General features: G+C 50.2%; 1 protein-coding gene across 3 annotated transcripts; it reads left to right on the top strand.

Annotated features, from left to right (window-relative positions):
• The first annotated feature begins 1,206 nt into the window (after window positions 1–1,206).
• Window positions 1,207–22,670, top strand: PSKH1 (protein serine kinase H1). 3 transcript variants are annotated; one of them, XM_079799702.1, is made up of 4 exons: window positions 1,207–1,322; window positions 6,736–7,762; window positions 14,610–14,703; window positions 20,445–20,583. In XM_079799702.1, the coding sequence occupies exons 2-3, from the start codon at window positions 6,806–6,808 to the stop codon at window positions 14,679–14,681; spliced, it is 1,029 nt and encodes a 342-aa protein (XP_079655828.1). In that variant the 5' UTR covers window positions 1,207–1,322; window positions 6,736–6,805; the 3' UTR covers window positions 14,682–14,703; window positions 20,445–20,583. The 3 variants fall into 3 exon arrangements, with proteins under 3 accessions (XP_079655828.1, XP_079655826.1, XP_079655827.1); XM_079799700.1 differs by lacking the exon at window positions 14,610–14,703 and having other exon boundaries at window positions 20,445–22,670; XM_079799701.1 differs by lacking the exons at window positions 1,207–1,322; window positions 14,610–14,703 and adding an exon at window positions 1,329–1,446 and having other exon boundaries at window positions 20,445–22,670.
• Window positions 22,671–22,740: the final 70 nt, after the last annotated feature.

Raw genomic sequence — 22,740 nt, 5'->3', positions numbered from 1 at the left:
CCTGGCTAAATAGTCAGGTATTGCATGTTTTAAAAATTCTTGTAGCACACTGGTTGAAAATTGCTGGCTTGTCCAGCTGGCGTGGCTCAGTGGTTGAGGATCGACCTATGAACCAGGAGGTCATGGTTCAATTCCTGTCAGGGCACATGCCCGGGTTTCGGGCTTGATCCCCAGTGTGGGGTGTGCAGGAGGCAGCCGATCAATGATTCTCTCTCATCATTGATGTTTCTCTCTCTCCCTCTTCCTTCCTCTCTGAAATCAATAAAAATATTTTTTAAAAAAGAAAATTGCTGGTTTATGTAGTCCATTAAAGACAGTTCCATGTGCGAAGTAAGTGTTCATTCAACAAAGACTTGTTGGATAAATGAACAGACTGAAATTAGGAAGATGGATGGAGATTACAATCCTTTTATTACCTGAAGCATCTATTCCCCAGCCCTCTGCAACTTGGGTTGTTGGTAAAGTAGTGAAACAATTAAACAATTCTGATCCTATAGAGAAATTAACAAGATTTTTAAAAAAATTTTCTTGCTTTGCAGTCTTAGCATTCACTTCAATTCAATAACAACAACAAGAATGAAAAAAAATTTATGTTACTCCTAAATTGTGTTACTCCAAATTTATGTTATTCCAAGACTAAAGACCAATCCTCAAGTTAACCATTTTCAACTCCTCTGAGATGGAGGCCAAATTTAACACATCTGAATGCCTGATTTATTTTCACTGCAGTTTTCAAAAAATAGATTTAATATAATTTAAATTGATCCTTGGCGGAGTTCCAGCGGCACTTCCAGAAACCTGTTGAAACCCATTATGTCCCCAACCTTGTATGACAGAGCACCCTCCTCTCTAACCAGAAACTTGAAACTTTCTCCCTACCCAGTTCCTCCTTTTCCTTTGTTTTTATTTTTTTAATTAATCTTTTTAATATTTCAGTTATAGTTGACATTAAATACTAATTTATATTAGTTCCAGGTGTACCTCCTTTTTCTATAACAGGTTCCTCTCGCAGCCAGCCTACAGAGGAACTACTTAGAACCACAGTTAGCCATCCCCTACCCCTAGAGTCCGTCCTGGCCCAGAAGGCGTTGATTGGCAGGCCACGCTCGGAGCGCCCCCAACCGCGTAGCCGGCCCTCCCGAGGCCCCGCCCCCGCCCCGCCCCGCCCCATAGGCGGCCCGGGTTTGTTTTGGCGTCAAGCGCGCTCTGTGATGACGCTACGACGCTAACGCCTGAGGATGGCGGCGGCGGCGGCCGTGGCCGCGGCCCCGAGAGGGTTAGCACAGCCGCCAAGACACCGAAGAGCCCGCCGCCCCCGCGAGGTGAGGCGGCCCGGCCCAGGGCTACGGCCCAACGGGCGGGAGGGGCTGACGAGCGGCGGCCACGGCCGCCTCCAGGCGCACCGGGCCTGTCTTTGCCCAGACTGGAGCCCTCGGCCCGTGCCAGGTGTGCCGGGGCCTACGGGGCTGGGGAGCGGGCCAGGCGATGGCTGCTCGGGGTCCCCGGTGTCCGAGACTAGAGTGGCCTTGAAACATGCTGTTGCGCTGGGTAGCCTTTCTCTGGGACCTCGTGGGCCTGGTGGACGTGGTCAGTTGCCCTGCCTGCTGTTCAGCCAGCCGGCGTCGGTCACGGTGAACTAACCCGGTTGTCCTCACTCCCTTCTCGTGTCCAGCATCTACTCCACACCCTTCCTTAGCGACTGAACGCCAGGGGCTGGCGGGCAGCTGGTCGCTTCCTTTTTCACTTGGGGAAAAAGCAGGCCTGAGTCCAGCCAGGTCGCCTGCCCCACAAGCCAGCCATACCTTCGCCCAACTCCATGCTCACTCCCACTAAATGAAGCCGCTGAAGTGATTACTTCTCACCTGAATAAGCCCTTTACTGCCGAAAACTGGCTCACTGATGCCTACAGGATAAAGGCTAAGCCTCTTAGGAAGGCATCCAGGGCTCTTCATAATCTGAGAGGCCTAATTCTGAAGTCAACACCTGTGCATTTCTGTCTTCTGTTTACTAGTACATATGTTGTTGGGGCGTGTGTGCCTTCTGTTAGCTCTGTGGTTTAATACCCTTGTGCTTTAGAGACCCAATTTTCTCTTTTGTAATACCCTTCCCTTTCTCCCACCGGTATGGAAAATTTACATTTGTCCTTTAAAATTCACCTTAGTTTTCATTTCCTTGGAAAAGCCTCCCTTACTTCACAAGTAGCCATTGACTCCTCTGTATTTTTATTCATTGGACTGCTGTTGACTAGATCATGTTGTGTCAGGTGATAGTTAGTTTGGGGATTGTGTATCTGTACCTGAGTATCTGGCTCTGCCTGACATAACAGTAGGAACTAAATCCACTGGGATAGATTGTTGGTTTAAGAATGGATACTGTGTCTGACTGGTTTGGCTCATTGGCTAGAGCGTCAGCCTGCGGATTGAGGGGTCCCGGGTTCGATTCCGGTCAAGGGCATGTACCTTGGTTGCGGGCACATCCCCAGTAGGGGATGTGTAGGAGGCAGCTGATCGATGTTTCTCTCTCATTGATGTTTCTAGCTCTCTATCCCTTTCCCTTCCTCTCTGTAAAAAAATTAATAAAAATATATATTAAAAAAAAAGAATGGATACTGATTCAGCTGTACCATTGAGCACCTATCAGGGCCTAGCATCTGAGATGAACACAGCTCACCTGTGTTTCGTGTTTGCACATTCATGCACATGCATGCATATGTGTGTGATATGTGGTGCAGCCTTCTCAACTTCGATAGTCTAAAGTAGTTTTTCAGAATACAAATTCAAGAGTGTCACTCTCTGAGACTGATTCAGAAGATCTGGTATCTGGATATATATTTTGAAAAAATTCCCCAGGTGGCTTTACCGTGCTTCCTGGTTGGAGATCTTTGTCATTGCCTCCAGGAAGCTCTTGTGTCTTCTTTGTCTAGTGGGAAAGACTAGCTGTGCCTTGTGGCCTCCCGTTGCAGTCTCATTGTTCTGCCCATAACTTGGGGAAGCAGTATGATTTGATGATTAGACATAGGAGCTTTGGAGTCAGAAAGACTGAGAGTCAGTTCTTGGCTTTTATGAAATCTTGAGACTCGCTGAGTCCTAGTTTGCTCATTCCAAGATAGGAATAATCATCACTACTTTATGTAGTTGCAGAGAGGAGTGAGAGTGCATGTAAGATACTTCTCACAGTAGGAACTCAGCAAATGGAAGCCATGGTATTTACTAATGACTGTTCTTCCCAGAATATGTCCCTTGTTACTAAGAGCTCATCTTAGTAAGCCTGTTTGCTCTTCAGACTGATCCTCCTGTAGGAAGCTGCCTTGTGTTATGTGACTTCCTTAACTCTGGTCATTGGGGAAAACTCTGACAAAACTGCTGCTACTCAGGGCAGTTGTAGTTGGCTCTTCCCCCAGGAGAGATTCGGAGTGCTGACTCACTAGATCTAATTGCATTGTGCAGATCTAATTGCAGTTCTTGCACTTGTTAAGTTGTATTCATGGGCTAGAGAAAGAGCAGCTTTCAGGAAATTTATTTGCTTCTGACACTGAACTAGAGTTGCCCCTCACCTGGAATGGAATACCCCTGCAGATCTTAGTCTCTGTGGAATCTGAACTAGATACTGGGGTTCTTTGTCATTCGCATACATGGATGAGACTTTCGTTTGGCTTTCTATTTTACTTTATAAATGTGAATGTGTTATGTGGGCAACTTCAGTCCTCTTCAGAACTTCCCGACTTTATGACGCGACTGGGCAATAGGTGTTCCAAAAACATTGCTCTTAATTTTGGAGATAGCTGGGAACATCTGTCTCTGTTGAACCCAGGGTACACAGAAAAATTTGAGAAATACAGCCGTGGAAGAAGGGAAGCAGTTCTGTTTTTTGAGAGCTGGAGAGAGACTTACTTATTTGAACTTCTTTTCCTTCCAAGAATCATACTCAGTGAGTATTAAGCTGATTTGTGTTGGCTAGGTCATCACTGAGCTAATTCTTGGTATAGCCATCTGTTGCCATGGTGTCTAATGTGATGCTAAAGTAGAAAAATGTGGTGTTTAAAGTAGAAAAATGTGGTGTTTTCATTTGCTGGGAGGAAATGATCTCAGAGGGATCCCTTCCAGGCTGCCAGCCTTTAAGTGGCCTCACTGGGCATTATCAGGGTAATGGACTAAGGAACTTTTGGTGTGGAACCATCTAGACTGTAAGTTCCTTGAGAGCACAAACTATGGTTCCCTTCTTTTTAATGTAATTAAATTAATTAGTTTATTTTTAAATTAATTTCAAAGAGAGGAAGGGACGGCAGAAAGAGATAGAATGATGAGAGAGAATCATTGATTGGCTGCCCCTTATGGATTTAGCCCGAAACCCGGGCATGTGCTCTGATCAGGAATTGAACCGTGGTCTCCTGGTTCATAGGTCAACACTCAACCACTGAATCACACAGGCCGGGCTGTGTCTTTAGACACAAACACTAATAATTTGGTGTATGTTCCCTCAGTTTTTTAAACTTATGCATTTACTAGTCTATACATTTCTACAATATCTATTTTTATTAACTTTAAAAATGTAGTATGTGGTGCCTGGCCTGCAGTAAATGTCACATGGATGTTCCTCATGCACTGCACACATCAAAAACTGAACTCTTCCCACTGCTTACTAAACCTGTCCCTCTTGCTGCACTCCTGACCCTTTTGCCCAGGAGCCTTGAGTAAGGGACTGGAGTGCTGCCCTCACTCCACCCTTTCACCCTTATGTCCAGCCTCCAGTCCCTATCAGTTCTCCTGCCGACATCTTTCCATTCACCCCTGTCTGGGCCACTGTCCCCTCTCTGGTCCTTTTAGTTCACTTTGATCCTCCTCCAGTTCAGCCTCACACTTCTTTCTAAACACCGGCTGAGCGCCTCTCGTTCTTTGTAAACCCTTTGGTAGCTTCCCCTCACCTCCCAGGAAGGTCCTGGCTCCTCATCATAACTTGTGCTGCTCTCTACAACCTGGTTCCTACCTACTTTCCAAAACGCTAGCACCCCACACGCCTGTTTTCACACTACCAAATTTCCTGTTTCCAGGCACAGGGTGATACTCTGGGCCTCTGGATCTCTGACTATGTTATTCTCTCCGCCTAAAACTCCATTCTCATCTTTCCTCACCTGACTTATTCTTACATCAAATTCAGTGTGGGGGTCACCTCCTTCAGGAAGCTTTCCCTAACCCCTGCGCCAGTCTACATATATCTAGTATTGTTTCTCAAGCCTAACACTTACTGTGCTATATTGAAATTATGTTTTTATGCTTTTCTCTTCATTTAGACTATGAGCTTATTTACCATGTTCTGCTTGTGTGTTTGTGTTTGTGTGTGTGTGTTTGTGTGTATGTTGAAATATAACCTATATTGGATGTCTTATTCATTCCTGTATCCTAGTACATGTTCAATAAATGTTTGACCTGGACTGATCATTTTATCCTCAATTCTGTATGTCATAATTAATAGGAAATTCTCAGCTCCCTTCTTTTACCCATGGGGCCCTCAGATAGACTTAGGGAAGGGCAGCCTGAGCAGAGTGACCTCTGGAAAGTCGTACTTCTGCACTTCACCTTGTCCAGGGTCCCACCGCCATGGGGTACTAAGAGATCAGAACATCTCTGTCTGGGAAACAAATGGGGAGGGCTCCTGATCCTCTCATCCCAAGGAAGCAGAGCACCCTCATCCACAGCCTGAGTCACATCTAGATGAAGCTGCTAGTGTTCCTTCTGAGCTCAAGGCTCCCTTTGCCTCTTGAATGATGCCCTGTTTGGTGGCTACCTGATGGCAGTGTGCTAAGGCTTGTTGTCCCAAGTTCACTGGGATAGATTTCAGCCAGCTCTAGGACTTAATGTGACATTTTAGCCATCAATGTGGTGACTGGGGAAGTGAGTAACCCTGAAACACTGTCAGGGTGAAGATGGTGCATTAGCAAAGTAGTGGGAGCTGTCCAGGAAAGAGTGAGGTTAGTAGGGCAGAGACCCAGGGCAGTGGGTGGTGGTTGCAGGGCGATCATGCCTGCAGGAGGCATAGAGGGCCCGGAAAGATATACATGAGGGAGCCCTGGTAGGTCATAGTGTTGGGAGAGTAGGCCTCTAACATTCTACACCCCCATTTCAGGAAAGATAAGTCAGAATAATAAGAGGAATGATTTTAACATTAAGAAAACAAGACTGCTTGCCTTTCCCTCACTCCTCCCCTCCCCATCTCCCTAGGCATGTTACCATTAGTTGCCTCACTCCCAAGTCCCAAAGGCCCTCCCTTTACCTCTATAACTTATTTCCTAAGCCCATTTCTTCTAGGAATTAACTTTTTCTACCTCTGTGAATAAATGTTATGAATAAATGTTCTCTTATATATATAAAAGAAGAAAACATAGAACTTAAATTAGGATAAGGAACCCAGGCAGAGTAGGGAGGAAGTTGGGGGCAGTAACAACTGAGCCTGTGCTTGTTCCTACCCTCTCTCAGGGTTGAAGAGCAATGTGAGAATCAGATCCAGGAGATGTAAATCAAGATCATGATGCTCAGATCTAGTATTTCATCAAGACCCTCCATTGAGCCTGGGCTCTGAGCACTTAGGTACCAAAGCCCTCCTCCCTTCCAGGAACCATATTAGAGCCAGGTCTTCAGGCTAGGGTTATCGAGGGACAGGAGTAGGCAGGAGGTGGATGGCTGGTAGACCTTCAGAGATGTCCCCAGCTATGCTGAGTTGTCCTCTCTTCTGTCTGCATAGGTGTAGACGGGGCACTGCCTGCAGAGCAGGTCCTGCCAGCCTCGCTGGAGAGGATGCCCCCGTGTCCGTGATGGGCTGTGGGACAAGCAAGGTCCTTCCCGAGCCGCCCAAGGACGTCCAGCTGGATCTGGTCAAGAAGGTGGAGCCCTTCAGTGGCACTAAGAGCGATGCATATAAGCACTTCATCACAGAAGTGGACAGTGTTGGCCCGCTCAAAGCTGGAATCCCAGCAGCCAGTCAGTGTGCCAACCCCTGCCCGGGTGCCCCCACTACCGGCTACACAGAGCCTCCTTCAGAACCACCACGCAAGGCCAGGGTGGCTAAGTACAGGGCCAAGTTCGACCCACGTGTGACAGCCAAGTATGACATCAAAGCCCTGATTGGCCGAGGCAGCTTCAGCCGAGTGGTACGCGTGGAACACCGAGCAACCCGGCAACCATATGCCATCAAGATGATTGAGACCAAATACCGGGAGGGGCGGGAGGTGTGTGAGTCGGAGCTGCGTGTGCTGCGCCGGGTGCGCCATGCCAACATCATCCAGCTGGTGGAGGTGTTTGAGACTCAGGAGCGTGTGTACATGGTGATGGAGCTGGCTACTGGTGGAGAGCTCTTTGACCGCATCATTGCCAAGGGTTCTTTCACTGAACGTGACGCCACACGGGTGCTGCAAATGGTGCTGGATGGCGTCCGGTATCTGCACGCACTGGGCATCACACACCGAGACCTCAAGCCTGAGAATCTGCTCTACTACCACCCAGGCACTGATTCCAAGATCATCATCACTGACTTTGGCCTGGCCAGTGCTCGCAAGAAAGGTGACGACTGCCTGATGAAGACTACCTGTGGCACACCTGAGTACATTGCCCCCGAGGTCCTGGTTCGAAAGCCCTACACCAACTCAGTGGACATGTGGGCACTGGGTGTCATTGCCTACATCCTGCTCAGTGGCACCATGCCCTTTGAAGATGATAACCGCACCCGGCTGTACCGGCAGATTCTCAGGGGCAAGTACAGTTACTCGGGGGAGGTGAGTCTGCCCTGTCCCTCCGATGTTGGGAGGCCCATGGGTGGGGGGTTCTGCCCTTCAGCTTTCCATCAGAAGAATGCTCTGATGGAAAAACGATGAAATAAGACTAGTAGGGTGTGTGAGTTTGGGTTCCCCCCCAAAATGAACCCAGAGACAAGGACTTGCGAGCAGATCATTTAATTGGGATGTGATTCCAGTAAGCATAAGTGAAGGTTGGGGGAAAGAGGCAGAAAGGGAAAGAGCCGATAAAGGGTACATTAAGGAGAGGACTGCCACTGTGGTCCTCTGGAACTCAGTCCCACTGGGGACTGTGAATAATCATGTGAAATGTGTCTCAGAATTGTACCCTTGAGGTGCAGGGAAGTGAGTGATTTTTAATTCATTGACCCTGTATGAGTCAATAATATCTTTGGGGGCTTTAAATCCCTAGCACTTCTGGGCTGTCCTGAATGCCAACTAGTGTCAGAGAAAGTCCTCAGGCAAAGAAGCAGAGAGCTGCAGGTACTGGCAGTGGGCAGCTGTTAGCACACACAGGAGCACCTCAGCTATAGGTGAGCTTAGGTGGGCTGATAGGACATGGGGCAGGGCCTCCACAGTATCTGCTCCATAGGGACTGGTGCAAGCTAGAGTGACCATGCCCTGTCTAAAGGAGCAGCTGCTTCTCATCTCTGCCCAGCTCTGCCCCACAGCAGTGAGGACCCTATACTTCCAGATATTCCAACTTTTGAAAGAAAATCAGAAAAATCTGATCTTAAAATTTTGGAATCTAATTCATATATTTAAGCAGTATCTTGTGTGCCAACAAATGGTAATCTGCAGGCCAGATTCAAACAGCTGGTCATCAGTTTGTGTCTTTGGCTCCACGGATAACTGAAAAAAATCCATTGGGTTTCAGCACTGCTTAGAACCACAGGAATGTGCAGAAGAAGTAAGGGCTGGTCCGTTCTTAGGCAGGACTCTGACTGGTAGGCAATGAGGCTGACCTCAGGAAGCAGGGCTGCAGGCATAACGGTGTGCTCAGGGAGGCTGTGAAGAACAGATTGTTTTATGACTTTACGTAGGAGGTAAGATGAGCTTTGTAGGAGGACAGGATTCTGCCAAGGCAGTGAGGGCCCGTTCCCAGGTGCCTCTTACAGAGTGTTCCCCGCAGTGTGTCCCTCAGGCCTGGGCTTGCTGAGGAGCTGTCTGTGTCTCTTGAATACTGTCATGGAGGGGAGGGAGCTCTGGGACTGGATTTCTTCTGCAGCCCAGCTTTCCTCTCGGAGATTTCAGATTGGGCCTCCTCTGGCCCCAGCCAATTGACCCAGAGCAGCGTTACCTGCAGGAGTCACCTAGAAGCCTCATGCCACTTTGCCTTCAGCACTTGAGGTCCTGTACTCCATCACTCTCCCTGACAGCTTCCAGACATGGTCGTGGGGTCAGTCAAGGACTTCAACCCCTGTGTGGATGGGGGTTGGCATTCTCTGGGGGATTCAGGTCATGTGTCTCAGGGTGGTGTGAGGAAGGGAGGGAGGCCTTCCTCTTCTGGCCACCTCCGTACTGGTCACAAGCAAAGGAGAAACTGGAACATTCTCCAGCTCTCCCCTAAAGTTTCTCATGTTTTCTTCTTTGCTCCAAATGGCATTCAGCAAAACAAGTATTAACTGGCTGGGATGCCCACACTGCAATATAGTGGTCACAGAGGACATTGTCCTAGTCACTGTCTGGGTCGGGTCTCATCGTGGGTCGGAAGACCCAGTATCCACCTCACAGAGGCAGTGTTGTGCCTAGGCCAGTGATGGGCAACCTTTTGAGCTTGGTGTGTCAAACTTCACCAAAAAACTGAGCATAACTTGGGTAGTGTGTCACTTTGAGGAAAAAATATTATTTCGCAAATGTTTCATCCTCGGCATGCGGCCGCCTCAGCGGCCGCGTGACATCAGAAATGGCTACGCGTGTCAGTGCTGACACGCGTGTCATAGGTTCGCCATCACTGGCCTAGGCCCTGCTAGTTTGCTGTGCTCTGGGAGTTCTAGTCCCTGGAGCTCTGTGTGGTGTCAGGCTGTTAAGTGTCCAGTTGGCAGAGGGAGTAGCAAGTTTAGCTATGGGAGGGAGGGAAGTTCCCTAGAGATGCTGACAAAGGAAAGACTATTTAGAAAAGTCTGTAGGTTTTCTGAAGAGTTCCTGATTCTGGCAATTGTTGAACAGGCAATTTATCTAATTGGAGCTTACAGAGTCTTGCTAACAGGCTATTGATTATCTGAGGGTGGAGAATGACAAATGAATGCGGTACGGAATGGACTCAGGCTTCCTGCTCCTACTATAGCCATTAGACTAGCTGAGATTCTACTTCCTGCTCTGCTGGAATCACAGGGGTCCAGTGACAGAGAGAAGCGCACCAAGTTGGTCCTCTTCAGTACCCTATCCCTCCCAATCCTGATAGTCTAGGTGCTCTAGCCCCAACCCTGGCTTCATGCCTTATCCCATTCCCTTATACACCATAGACCCAAGAAGTTTGCTCAACTCACACACTCCCACACTAAGCTTTTGCTCAGGCTTTCCCCTCTGCTCCCAATGTCAGCCTTAGAAGAGGTCCTTTCCAAGTAATGCTGACCACTGCCATGGTATAGTGCCTGCTGAGTACCTGGCACCGGACTGAGGGTTCTACATCCACCATCTCTAATCTCTACAACAGTCAGTTTAATCACCCCCATTTTACAGGGCTAGTGAGGTTAAGTAACTTGTCCATACTCTCACAATTAGAGGGTGTCAGGCCTGGCATTTCAATCCAGTCCATCTTGGTTTCAGAGGTCTTGGCTTTCACATCCATACAGACTTCTGTCCCTGACACATGCCTCTGCATGTTACTAGAGTCTGATTCTGCACTTTCTCAGGCTGAGAGTTGTCTATGGACATCTCTCTCTTCCCTGGCTTATGAGGCCCTTGAAGACAGTGTGTGTATCAGTACATATGCTCTCAGTACTTTCTCCTGACTTCTCCTGAGGGAAGTACCAGTGATTGTTGGTGATGACCTCAGAAAGAACCCAAAAGTTACTGGCAAACCTGGCTGCCTGTGGTGGCTAGGGGTGCTCTCTTCTGGAGGCTGGATTCCAGGAAGAAGTGGGGAGCCTGCTGGTGATGTGCTTAGAGGGTTGCTGGCCAGACCTATTAGAAGTAAACAAAGGAATCTTGGAAGAGGAGGGAGTGCTGGGAAGGAGAAGGCTGTGACATTATTTTGAGAGGGGAGATGTAAATAGTTACCTGGTGACTGGAGGTGCTGGAGTGGAGAGGGCCAAGCTAAAGTCACAATGGAAGTGATGGGGAGTTGCACTGATCAGATGTGAGGAAGGCCTGTGTGACTGTGTGATCAGTCTGAAGACACAAGGAGCCACCTTGAGAGAGCAAGCTTCCTGTCATGGAAGACCTCAGGAGGACTAGAGCAGCTGTTTGTAAAGGAGTGACACAGAAAGTGAGTCATCATCTGTACACCCATACTAGAGTACTCTTACCATTCTGCTTGTAGATTCTGTGATTCACTTGACATGAAATGTGACGCCACTGGCCTAATGTCATTGCTTTTGTCAAGAGTTCTATTCCTAGAGCAAGGACAGATGAAGAGGCTCTTGGAGGATTGATGGCAGATGCCATCAGCAGCTTTTCTGCCTTCCTGTGTTTAGCAACCTTTAATTGTCACCCTCTTCTGAGCAATCTCTGAGCTGTGGGCGAGCCCGGGTCACTACACCAGGAACAGATGGGATTGGGTGAAGGTTTTCACAGAGCCTCGTTCAGGAGAGTGAGTGCTGCTGGGCAGAGGACAGAATCCTAGTATGAGAGGAAGCCCACCTGCAGGACCGATCTGCCACTACCTGGGGGATAAGTGTTGGTGGGAGGTGGCTTCTCATGGGTGGGTTTCTGGGATGACCATCTACTTGAGGTTAAGGGCAGTTAGTTGAGCCATCTTGTAATTCTATAGCTCTGCAGTAGGATGAATGCCCAGAGCCAGAGTTGACATTTACATTCCCGTCTTAGCTCTTCCCCATTTCTTAAAGTGATTCTGCTCTGAGTGTTGAAGATAAAATGAAGTGGAGAGGATGTGGCATATGTCAATCTCTCTAGGTGAAGGGGTTCAGTGCCTCTAGGGGCTGGTCATGCACCTGGTTCACATGTTCTAATAGGGAGCACCTGGATGAGGGGATAGGACCTTGCCCAAGAGGCATGGGGAGGATCGCTGGGGGAGGTGGGAAAGCTAGAGACTGGGTGTATGTTTAAGCAGCAGACAGAATGCAGGGCAGTATGTTTTCTAGCTCAGCTTGGATTCTGCCACATGCCTTTAATTGCTTGTGTTCCCACTTCCATTGTATATGGGGGTTGTGACGGATCACCAGTTCTCCATTTTTTTTCTCACTGCCCCCCTGCTGCCAGAGTCCGAGGATGGCTTTCCTGTGTCTGGATAGCTGACAGCATAGAAAATTACAAATTGACTTCAAATTCTTTGTTCAGAGTCATCCCTGAGCCCTTATTTCCTGCCTGCCTATTGGTGGCTGCTGGGTATCAAGTGCTGGATGATGAAGTTGCTCTATACAAGGGTCACAAGAAGACAAGCACTACCCCCATACCTGTTCAGAAAGGATTCCTTGACAAGGGCCACTGTACCTCACCAAAGCTCCGGGTACAAGTAGGTGTTCGACAGATAAGTCTCCCTTCTTCCCTGCAGCAGCAGATCCCTCAGTCCAGATCCCTGTCAGGTCACTGGAAGGTGGCATGGTTTGGTCACTGGGTGTAGGCAGTGGACCTCATTGGTCACTGTGGTTGGAGACCTCCTCTTGGTTTGCGACTTCTTGGAGGAAGGCAGGAATGGGTCTATCCTTGTGAGTGCTGACCATCTACTTGGGGTCCAAGGGCAGTTAGTTGAGCCAACTTATAATTCTGATAGCTCTGTGAGGGCAGGAGGCAGGCTCTGAGTAGAGAGGGACAGCAACCCCTTCATGTGCCATCTCTGGGCCACCACTTGGCTTCTTGGAGCTCTGTCTTCTAGGCATCCCTCTGCTGCTGCTGCCCTGGTTGCACACTCCCCAGAGAGCAGTACACTTCTATTGTGGCAGAAATAGGTGCCCATCTCTCCATATTGCTGCATTCAGCCATTCTTACTAAAACACCTTGCTGTGACCATCTATAGCAGGCGTCCTCAAACTACGGCCCGCGGGCCACATGCGGGTGTTTTTGCTGTTTTGTTTTTTTACTTCAAAATAAGATATGTGCAGTGTGCATAGGAATTTGTTCATAGTTTTTTTTAAACTATAGTCCGGCCCTCCAACGGTCTGAGGGACAGTGAACTGGCCCCCTGTTTAAAAAGTTTGAGGACCCCTGCTCTATAGCATCTCATTAACCCAGGGTCAAAGCTGCTTTTCATCACTGCTGTTTCCCACCTCCAGCCCCCACCGAGGCCTCTTCAACAAAAGGGACGTATCGTGGGTTGTGTTAGGAGTGGTTATTGGTGCACCGTCTGTCCCCTCCCTCTCTTGCTCTTATTGTCTGTCTCCACCTGGATAGCTCTGCCCTCTCAAAGGCCCTGTCACTTCTAGGCCCTCACGTTCCTTTGGGAACTGCTGGGGCTGTTGTCTCTCCCACATTCTGACCTCTTTAAATCTGCTGATGGCCTCCCCTCCTGCCCACACTGAGATGGAAGCGCTGGTCCAACCCCCCACCCCCAGTGGCTTTCCAGGCTCTCTGTCCTCAGTCAGTTCTCCCATCACACAAGGTCACTCTTCTCATGCATGCCTGCCTGGCCTTGGTTTGTCTGTCTCCTGATGCAAGTTTGGTGTCTAGACTTGATCCCCACTCCAGTGTGGTTTGGACAGAAAGCTGGCACCTTTATCTCTTCACTCATCTTGCTACCCCATGTTGACCAAGTGCCTGCCCTGAGCTGAGTCCAGTGTACCAGGGGCAGAGGCCACAGTGTGAGTGCTTTGCTAATAGCCATCAGGCTTCCAAATTCTCAGAAATTAGAATTCTAATTAAATTAGAATTAGAAGTTAAAAAGAAAAAGAAAAGCCTGTTTGGGCCTTGGAAACCTCAGCAGAACCCATGGGTGGAGATAGAAGAAACCACTATGCAGCAGGCTCTGAAATCTAGAACCTTCCAGGGCTGCTTTAGGTCATGATTAAAAGCAGACATTCCTCGGTTGTTGGCACAGGTTGCCAACATCCCCCTGATTCCACATCAAGCCCAGAGCATCTTTCCTTCACTTTGTGGACTCTGGGCAGGGACAGGTGGAGGCACGAGGTTTCATTTTGTTATTCCTCTCAAGTTTCAGAATACAGCTTTACTAACCTTGAAGTTGTCATGCCTTTTCTCATTTTATTTTTATCTTCATTCTCTGCTTCTTTTTTTCAAATTTATTTTTATTTCAGAGAGGAAAGAAGAGGGGGAGAGAGAGAGATAGAAACATCAATGAAGAGAGAGAATCATTGATCGGCTGCCTCCTGCACAACCCCTACTGGGGATCGAGCCAGCATCCTGGGCATGTCCCCTTGTCTGGAATTGAACCCAGGACCCTTCAGTCCACAGGCCGACGCTCTATCCACTGAGCCCAAACCGGCTAGGGCCTCTGCCTCTTTTTAAAACTCTGTTATCGCCCGGACAGTGTGGCTTGATCCATGAATCAGGAGGTGGCAGCTCGAGTCTTAGGGCACATGCCCAGGTTTCGGACTCGATCCCCAGTAGGAAGCGTGCAGGAGGCAGCTGATCAATGTTTCTTTCTCATGGTTGTTTCTATCTCTCTATCCCTCTCCCCCCCCCCTCTAAAAATCAATGAAAACATTAAAAAAAAACACCAACTCTAGTTTCTTCCTTCTTTTTCTCCCCTCAGGCTCTCCTCCCCAATGTCCTTCTCTTTTCTGCTGCTCTGCCCCCACCCACACCCTGCTGGGTCCCAGGGTGATGGAAGCCCAGGCACCGCAATGGTGAGTGTCTTGACCAGAGGAGGTGATGCTGGTTCCACTGCTACAGAGTGCCGAATTCTGCCGCAGCTTTCCAAACACTTTTCCTCGTGGGCAGCATCAGTGTGTGCTGTTCTTGTCATACTAATAGTTCTGTTCTCTTGAGTAAACCTGAAGCTCCATTTTCCAGAATTTCCTCTGTGCCCTTTTCTCTGCTCTCATTTAGGCCCACGTAAGTACAGGAAGGAGGCCTTTGAGAGTGGGAATGCTGAGTCTGAAAATACATTTGAGACAAAGCTGAGGGAAGAACTGAGTCATGGGAGCAAAGCCCAGTCTTCTTTCTTCCCTTCCTTCCCCTAGCAGCTCTTTGGTGGGGCTGCCTTCTCTGCCAGGGAACTTTCCCCAGAGTCATCATAGGCTGGAAAAGAACCCATACAGGTCAAGAGGTCAATTTGGCTTAAATGTTAGATGTCATGCTTCTTTTCCTCACACACACCAAGTGAGGAAAAAGATGGAGAGCTATCTTCTTAAAATTTAGAAATTTAGAAACTGGAAGAGACTTAGAATTCATTGCATTTAGCTCCTTCACATTAAAAGTGAGGAGGCTAGCCCTAACCGGTTTGGCTTAATGGATAGAGCGTCATCCTGCGGACTGAGAGGTCCCAGGTTCGATTCCAGTCAAGGGCATGTGCCTGGGTTGTGGGCATATCCCCAGTGGGAGGTGTGCAGAAGGCAGCTGATTGATGTTTCTCTCATCGATGTTTCTACTATCTATCCCTCTCCCTTCCTCTCTATAAAAAATGAATAAAATATATATTTTTTAAAAAGTGAGGAGGCTGTGATTTCTCTAAGGTCACATAGAGAAGGTAGAACTAGAACACGGTTGCTGAGCTTGCAGCCTAACACTTTAATCTGTCACCCAGAAGCTATTTGGAGAAGACCCCAGATCTTTCTCACACCTCGCTTGAGAATGGTCAGATCTGCCTGCCAAAGGAGGTTAGGGGAAGCCCTGTGAGCTGGATTTGCTGCTGGGAAGAAGCAGCAAGCTTCCTCCTCTCTCTGCAGCCAAGGCCATCCTTTGTCTCCTTAGCCCTTGAACTCTAGGTGAGACTGCTGTATGGCTTGGGTAATGTTCTTGCCAGGCCCTTGTGACATTAAAGGTAGAGCAAGTAAAAGGGGCTGGGGCCCTAGCTGGTTTGGCTCAGTGGATAGAGTGTCGGCCTGCGGACTCAAGGGTCCCAGGTTCGATTCTGGTCAAAGGGCATGTACCTTGGTTGCAGGCACATCCCCAGTGGGGGCTGTGCAGGAGGCAGCTGATCGATGCTTCTCTCTCATCGATGTTTCTAGCTCTCTATCCCTCTCCCTTCCTCTCTGTAAAAAAATCAATAAAATATATTTAAAAAAAAGGGGGGGGGGAGCTGGGAAGTTGAGCTGGAGTGGAAACCCCTTTGTGATTTGGTGCCTCCCTCTGAAGGGAGAGTTGGGCTCCATCAGGAGCAGGGGGTTTCGGAGGCTAAAGTTGGTAAGGAAGTGCCCACGGGAGAGGTCCCTCCTCTGGCCCCTGTTAGCTTCTCTGCTGTGACCATATCAGTAGTAGCTTCCCTGACTGCAAGGGAACAAGGACTCTGGAGGCTACGGACTAGGGAGAAGGGCAGCCAACTAGGTGGCCAGAGCCAGGGTGGAGGTGGTGCCTTCCTCAGGACAGAGCCCATTCCCTACCCACACAGCTCGTGAGAGGCCTGTGGAAAGGAGGGTGTAGGCCAGGCGTCCTCAAACTACGGCCTGCGGGCCACATGCGGGTGTTTTTGCCGTTTTGTTTTTTTACTTCAAAATAAGATATGTGCAGTGTGCATAGGAATTTGTTTATAGTTTTTTTTAAACTATAGTCCGGCCCTCCAACGGTCTGAGGGACAGTGAACTGGCCCCCTGTTTAAAAAGTTTGAGGAGCCCTGGTGTAGGCTGTCATCCTGGGTATTATAGCTGTCCTCTGATCCCATAGCGGAGGGAGGCCTGAGTGTCTGGAGGCAAGGCAGACTGACATTTTAACATTTTCTTCCCTGCCCCATCCGCATGTCAGCCCAGAAATGGGTGGAAGCCTCTGGGAGACTGACCAGGTAGTACCTGGGGCCTCTCCCTTCTGTCAGCCACCTGAGGCCCATTTGTGTCCCTGATCTGGGCCCAAGTATACTGAGGTGAGAGTTCTGTTCTTTACCCAGAGCCAAGAGTTAGAGCTGTGGAAACCCAAGGGCATAACTACTTAATCATTTTTTATTTTTCTTATGCCCAGAATACGTCCCAGCCAGTCAGTCATAGGCTGACAGATATACATACTCATGTGTTTCCAGAGGCTCAGACATGTTGAGGAAGGAGGTGGGTTGGTCTGTAGGTGTTGAACGCTTTCTTAGGAGGTGCTGAATTGGACGTAGGGCCAGAAGCATGGCCATGGAGTGTGGAAGCTTTGGTTTTCCTTTCTGAGACCTGTTGGAGACTTCAGCAGGGCTCCCAGGGGCCCCTATTCCAGAATTCAACCTGAGCCCTGCCCCGTCATCAGTGTGCTGAGTGAAGACCGCCTTCCTGTGTTCCATGTGCTGGACTTCCCACTGCTAGTTCCTCAGTGTGTGAGGGTTAGGCTGGGTGCCTTTGGCACAGCCTGGTTTTCAGGTCAGCACGGCTTGAATCATATTGGCTCGGGGGACCCACATGGCCCAGCTGCTCACAGCGCCTCAAAAATGGGGAGAGCTGGGGCTTTCCAGAGAGGGCTGGGCTGGCCCTCAGACAAATGAGTCCATTAGCATTCTGCACACAGCCTCACGTACACAAGTAATTGGAGAGGCGAGTGTTTGGGGGAGTAGGAGGGGCAAATCAATCTGACTCACTTTGGCACTAAGCAGGGGTCGATGCCTAGTGTGTGCCTGTGCTACTCTGGAGATAGAGATGCTTAAGCCCACAGGGCGGGTCTGGTGAGAGGCCTAAGACTGCGTTAGAGCTACAGGGGGCCTTGGTTTGACTGGGTGTGGATGTAAAGTGGAAATGTCTCCAATCCATCCATGTTCAAGTTCTTGGCTTGTGAGTCCAGCTTTGCAACTATTTCTTCTTTCATCTGCAGGGGAGTTGCCCCTCTTCTGTCTTGGCTGGACCAAGGGGCAGGGGCAGAATTCATGTGTTAGCCCATTTGGCTAGCCCATGCTTCCAGCTGTTTCTGGGGTTATCCCACCAACAGGCCACGCTGAGCTACATTGTGTTCCCCAGTGATTACTCCTTTTTTTGGAGGCCATGAAAGATGGGAGTGCAGCACTGGTATTCCCATGACCCAACCTGTTCAGCTCTAGATTTGCTGTGTCCATCAGCGGCCCCATTGTGCCTGCTTCTTGCCATCTCAAATGAGTGACGGGCTGTAGTGAGTGCCTGTGGTTTGGATTGGCTGGCCCCTCACATTGGCTCCTTGTGTTTAGGTGGCAGCAGCAAGCCATGGGGCTTTCTTGAAGTCTGAGCCAAAAGCTACTGTAGCAACAACTGCACAGTCCAGTCACCCTGCATGTTGGCCTCGGTATTGGAGGCCTGTAGGGAAATGTGGGCCAGGCTTCCTGTGTGGGAAGGCCATTGCTCCCTGCTCCCTCACTGCTCTTAGACAGCAGGTGTGTGTGGGCCTCCCGGTGCTGCATGTTCCTGAGGCCCTGACTGCTCACCTCCTCCTAAGGGCCAGTATCTCTCCCCAGGAAACTGGGAGCTGGCCCATTGTTGAGGAGGACCCTGTTAGGTGGCTATTTAGAAATATTGTCTCTGTTACTTTCTTCCAGTTCAGCTCAGTAAAAGTTGAGATTTGCCTTCTAAAAGGCAAATAAGGGTAGCAACTGCAAGTAGCCCTGTCCCTTCTTCAGGACCCTGGATGAGTGTTCTCCCTACCCCACCCCTGTACAGTAGTGGAGAAGGGCATGGGGGTGGAGTTGGAAGTCCAGGGAGCCCAATTGAGGGCAGCGATAGTCACTGTTTAGTTGTGTCTGCCGAATGGGCATGGAGCTGCCCTGAATGTGGGCTCTCAAATTTTCCTGTGCCCTCTAGAGGTTCAGGGGTTCTCCAAGTGAAAGGCACTATGTGATGGAACAGGCAGATCTCACCTGGCAGGATTCACCCAGGTCATCTGCCACAGGCTCAGCAAAGGTCCTAGACACCCAGCCTTTGGGGAGCATCAGAGCCCATGCCAAAGTGCCCCCAGAGATGCTGAGACTCGGAGCAGTGCTGTGTCTACCCTCCTCCAGCAGAGGGGATCCAGGGCCCAGTGCATCTGGTCCCTACCTGCCTGAGCCTTATGGCCTGGGAGCAGCTCCATGGAGGGCTCCCATCAGGTGCTCTTCGTGGGTTGTTTACTCACTAACCCTACTGAGTACCTCCTGTATACCCAGCACCAGGCACTGGGGCTCATCCAACTCAGCTGATCTAATGGAAAAATGAACTTTAAATCGCTGGAATAATTGCTTAGTACTGAGGGCTAAGAGGGAGTCTGAGCAACTGTCCTTTTTCCTAAGAACCTAAGGATTCACCCAGGTAAAGACAGGTTGTGCAGGCTGAGCCCCTGAGATGGACAGCTGCCTGGTGTGGTGGCTGAGATGTGGCAGCCATGAGTACGTGTGGCAGAGCAGGCTTTGTGCTGTTCCTCCCTGGAAACAGAATGTACTAAAATGGGGTTGGTGCAGAGCACTGCCAGGAGCCCCTGCGTGCTTAGAGAGGTCATGCAGACTGTAGGGTGTCCCTAAGCAGGGTCTGGTCCCTGGCTGGCCTGCAGGAACCCCCTTTCCTCACAGCAGATGGAGAAATCGTTTCCTTCAATTGTTTCCTTTTCTTCCCATGGCTGGGAGGCTGATGCTTGGTGCTGGGCCTGTTGTGGTTGCCCACCACCACTTCTTCAGTTGAAGGGAGGGTGGACCCTCTCTTTAAGGGCTAGGAAGTTCACCTCTAAGTGGCCTGGACATCCAGGGATTAGAGCTTAAGTGTGGCTTTTGGAGCCTGTCAAGGCCTGCTGGGAACAGGACTTCTAAAATTACAAATATGTCTGAAAGGCTGTGGTCCAAGGTCATTTTTGCTGGCTGTCAGTGGGGTCTTCAGAACAAGAGGGGACACATAGCTCTTCTTAAAATTAAAGGTGTTTATACTCGAGATTAAACTGAATTCTCTCTAGGCAAGAGATGTGCTATGTGTACAAGAAAGAACAACACAGTGACTCCTGGTGGCAAACAGAACAAAACCAGCGTGTTCTGGGGAAAGATAACTCATGCTCATGGAAATCGTGGCATGGTTCATGCCAGATATCAAAGCACCCTACCTGTTAAGGGCATTGAACACAGAATCCATGTAATGCTGTACGCCTCAAGGATTTAAACGTATTGAAAACGAAATAAATAAAAGTGGACTTGTTCTCTTGGAAAAAAAAATTAAGGAGTCTGGCTAAGGATATGGAGGAAGGTTTAGGTCTTTCTCTTTAAATTCCCCTGAGTTATAGTAGTTCTGGTCTTGAGTGTGGGGGCTCTTGACAGGGGCCACCTCCCTGAGCCAGGCTTTGAGTCCAGGGAACCTTAGAAGTTTGCTCCTTGGGGAGGGGGGCAGATCCTTCTCCTTGGAAGGGAGGCCCAGAATGTTCTACATGGGAGGAACCAGGCAGTGAGGGGAGAGTGCATACACTGGACAGGTCTGAATGCTGTGGTGGTGGCATTGTTGGGATGGGGAAGGCAGTGTTGAATGCTCTCGCTCTAATGCTTGTCTTTGGCCTCTAGCCCTGGCCCAGTGTATCCAACCTGGCCAAAGACTTCATTGACCGCCTGCTGACAGTGGACCCTGGCGCCCGTATGACTGCACTGCAGGCCCTGAGGCACCCGTGGGTGGTGAGCATGGCAGCCTCTTCGTCCATGAAGAATCTGCACCGCTCCATCTCCCAGAACCTCCTCAAACGCGCCTCTTCACGCTGCCAGAGCACCAAATCTGCCCAGTCTACACGTTCTAGCCGCTCTACACGCTCCAACAAGTCACGCCGTGTGCGAGAGCGGGAGTTGCGGGAACTCAACCTGCGCTACCAGCAGCAGTACAATGGCTGAGCTGCCTGCCAGTGGTAGAGACATGGCATGGTTCCAGCCTGTCACACACTGCTGTGCCATCTGGGCCCAGTGCCCTCTCTGGTGTTAGGCCTGTATGGCCAGTGGTAGGTGAATGGCCCAGCCCCTTCTCTGTGCCTTCAGCAGTCCCCATCATCACCTGGGCCTAGTGTGACAGAATGGAGCTGGGAGCCCCCTGAACTTGGAGCCTGGCCTGGCACTGATGTTCCTTTTGGTGGGTAATTGCTGTGGTACAAGTTGGGGAAAGGGTAGGACCTGGCCTTCAGTCTTCTTCATCTTTAACCCTTGGCTCTTCCTCAGACCAAAAGGGCATGTAGTGCCAGATAGATGATGTCGTTGGGACAGTTATTTCTGGAACCCCCCTTTCCTCTACCATACCTTCCTGCCCGGCCCCCCACATTCCATGGCATTCTGATCTTCATGATTATACCCCAGTGAGAGGTCCAGGTAGGCACAAAGCCTGTGCCTTGGCTGGACACTCAGTCCCTGGCTAAGTCTAAACAGCGCCCCACCTCCCAGCCAAGGTCTGTCTGCCTTCATGGAGACTCCAAGGACCACTCCTGGCTCTAGGACTTGCCAGGATCTCTGGTGGTAGGGCCATGGCATGGATCTTGGTCCTTCTGGATTGTGTGGCCCTGTTGGTAGCAGGCTCAACCTCTGACTGTGCCTCCTTTGCAGAGCTTACCATTATCTCCCTCTCCCCCTTGGATGCCTAGTCTATTCTCCAGGTGCCTCCTTCCCAACTGTGGGACATTAAAGGGAGCCCCACTGCTGCTATCTGGGGGATGGAGGCACCTGGGCCAAGGCAGAGGGCAGGGGCTTCCCAGGGAGAATCCCATCAGGGCTCCAGTGCCACCCTGGTTCTACCCTTGGTTCTTCCCATTGCCCTTTCCCTTTAGGCTCTGCTATTCCTTCCTCTGCAGCTGCATGAAGGCGCCATCTAGTGTCTGGCATGAGTATAGGCAGCCTAGGAATGACCACCATGCTCACCCTTCAGCCTTCAAGAGGAAGGTGCTGTTGCTTTGAGGGAGGGTCTCTGGGCTGCTCTACACTCCCCCTCTGCTGAGCTTCTGCGCAGCTTCCCCTGGAACTTAGCCAAACTGTGTGATCTGCCTCTGAACCCTGAGCGCCTGGGGCACTGGCCTTCTCACAGCTGGCCTTGCCCAGTGCAGCCTGTCCCCGCTTCCTTTCACAGCATTACCTTTCCAGTCTGAGCCCCACTGAATCTCAGGTTGGAGGGAGCCCCTGCAGGAGGTGAGTGGAATTAGGTGGCTGCTTTCCTAGACGCCTGAGCCAGACCATTCCCGTGTCAGTCATTGTGCCTTCCCCCACCACAAACTGGGCTGGAACCAAGCCCCGTCCATGCGCAGCTGCTTTCAGTGGGTAGGGCCCAGCTTTAGCCTTAGCTAGACTGCAGGGCCCCTGCCAGCAGGGAGGGTTTGGCCCTCACTCAGTTTCTCCCAGTGGTAGCCTTGGGCCAGGCCCTCCTCTCCGCATGTGCCACCTCCAGTGGAATACCACGCCAAAGAAATCACTCTGGGCCAAGTCGATTGTGCCTTATACACCCCCTCCTTCTGCCCCCAGTGCCCCTGGTTCAAGGCAGTGGAGAGCCCAAGCCCCATGGCCTCAGAACTCCCCTGACTTTCCCAAGTGCCTCTGGGGGCCTGAAGCCCTGGGGAATTATTTCCTCTTTTGCCCAGGATAGGCCTGGTCCTGAAGGTAGGACAGAAGGAGTTTGGAGACGGGCCTTTGACAAGCCCATTGGGGCCTTCCTGCCATGGACTGTGGGTGGAGAATGTGCAGTTATTTATTTTGTACTCAATTTGTAAATGTATCCTCTGTACTCAATAAACAGGCTGCCCTTCTCAGGGAAGGCTGCCCATTCCGACAGCCCAGGCTCCTTGCTGTGGACCAAGGGGTCATCCAGGAGGAGGAGGAGGAGGAGGAGGGGGGGGGGGGC

This window comes from Cnephaeus nilssonii (genome assembly GCF_951640355.1).
Source record: "Cnephaeus nilssonii genome assembly, chromosome: 20".
NCBI lineage: Eukaryota > Metazoa > Chordata > Mammalia > Chiroptera > Vespertilionidae > Cnephaeus > Cnephaeus nilssonii.
This window is presented reverse-complemented; position numbering and strand designations above follow the sequence as displayed.

What these genes read in the sequence shown, in the direction of transcription:
- PSKH1 (XM_079799700.1), top strand. Translation starts at nt 6,806, where the DNA reads ATGGGCTGTGGGACAAGCAAGGTCCTTCCCGAGCCGCCCAAGGACGTC. An exon ending in AGTACAGTTACTCGGGGGAG is followed by an intron (nt 7,763 to 20,444) that starts GTGAGTCTGCCC and finishes TTTGGCCTCTAG; the next exon opens with CCCTGGCCCAGTGTATCCAA.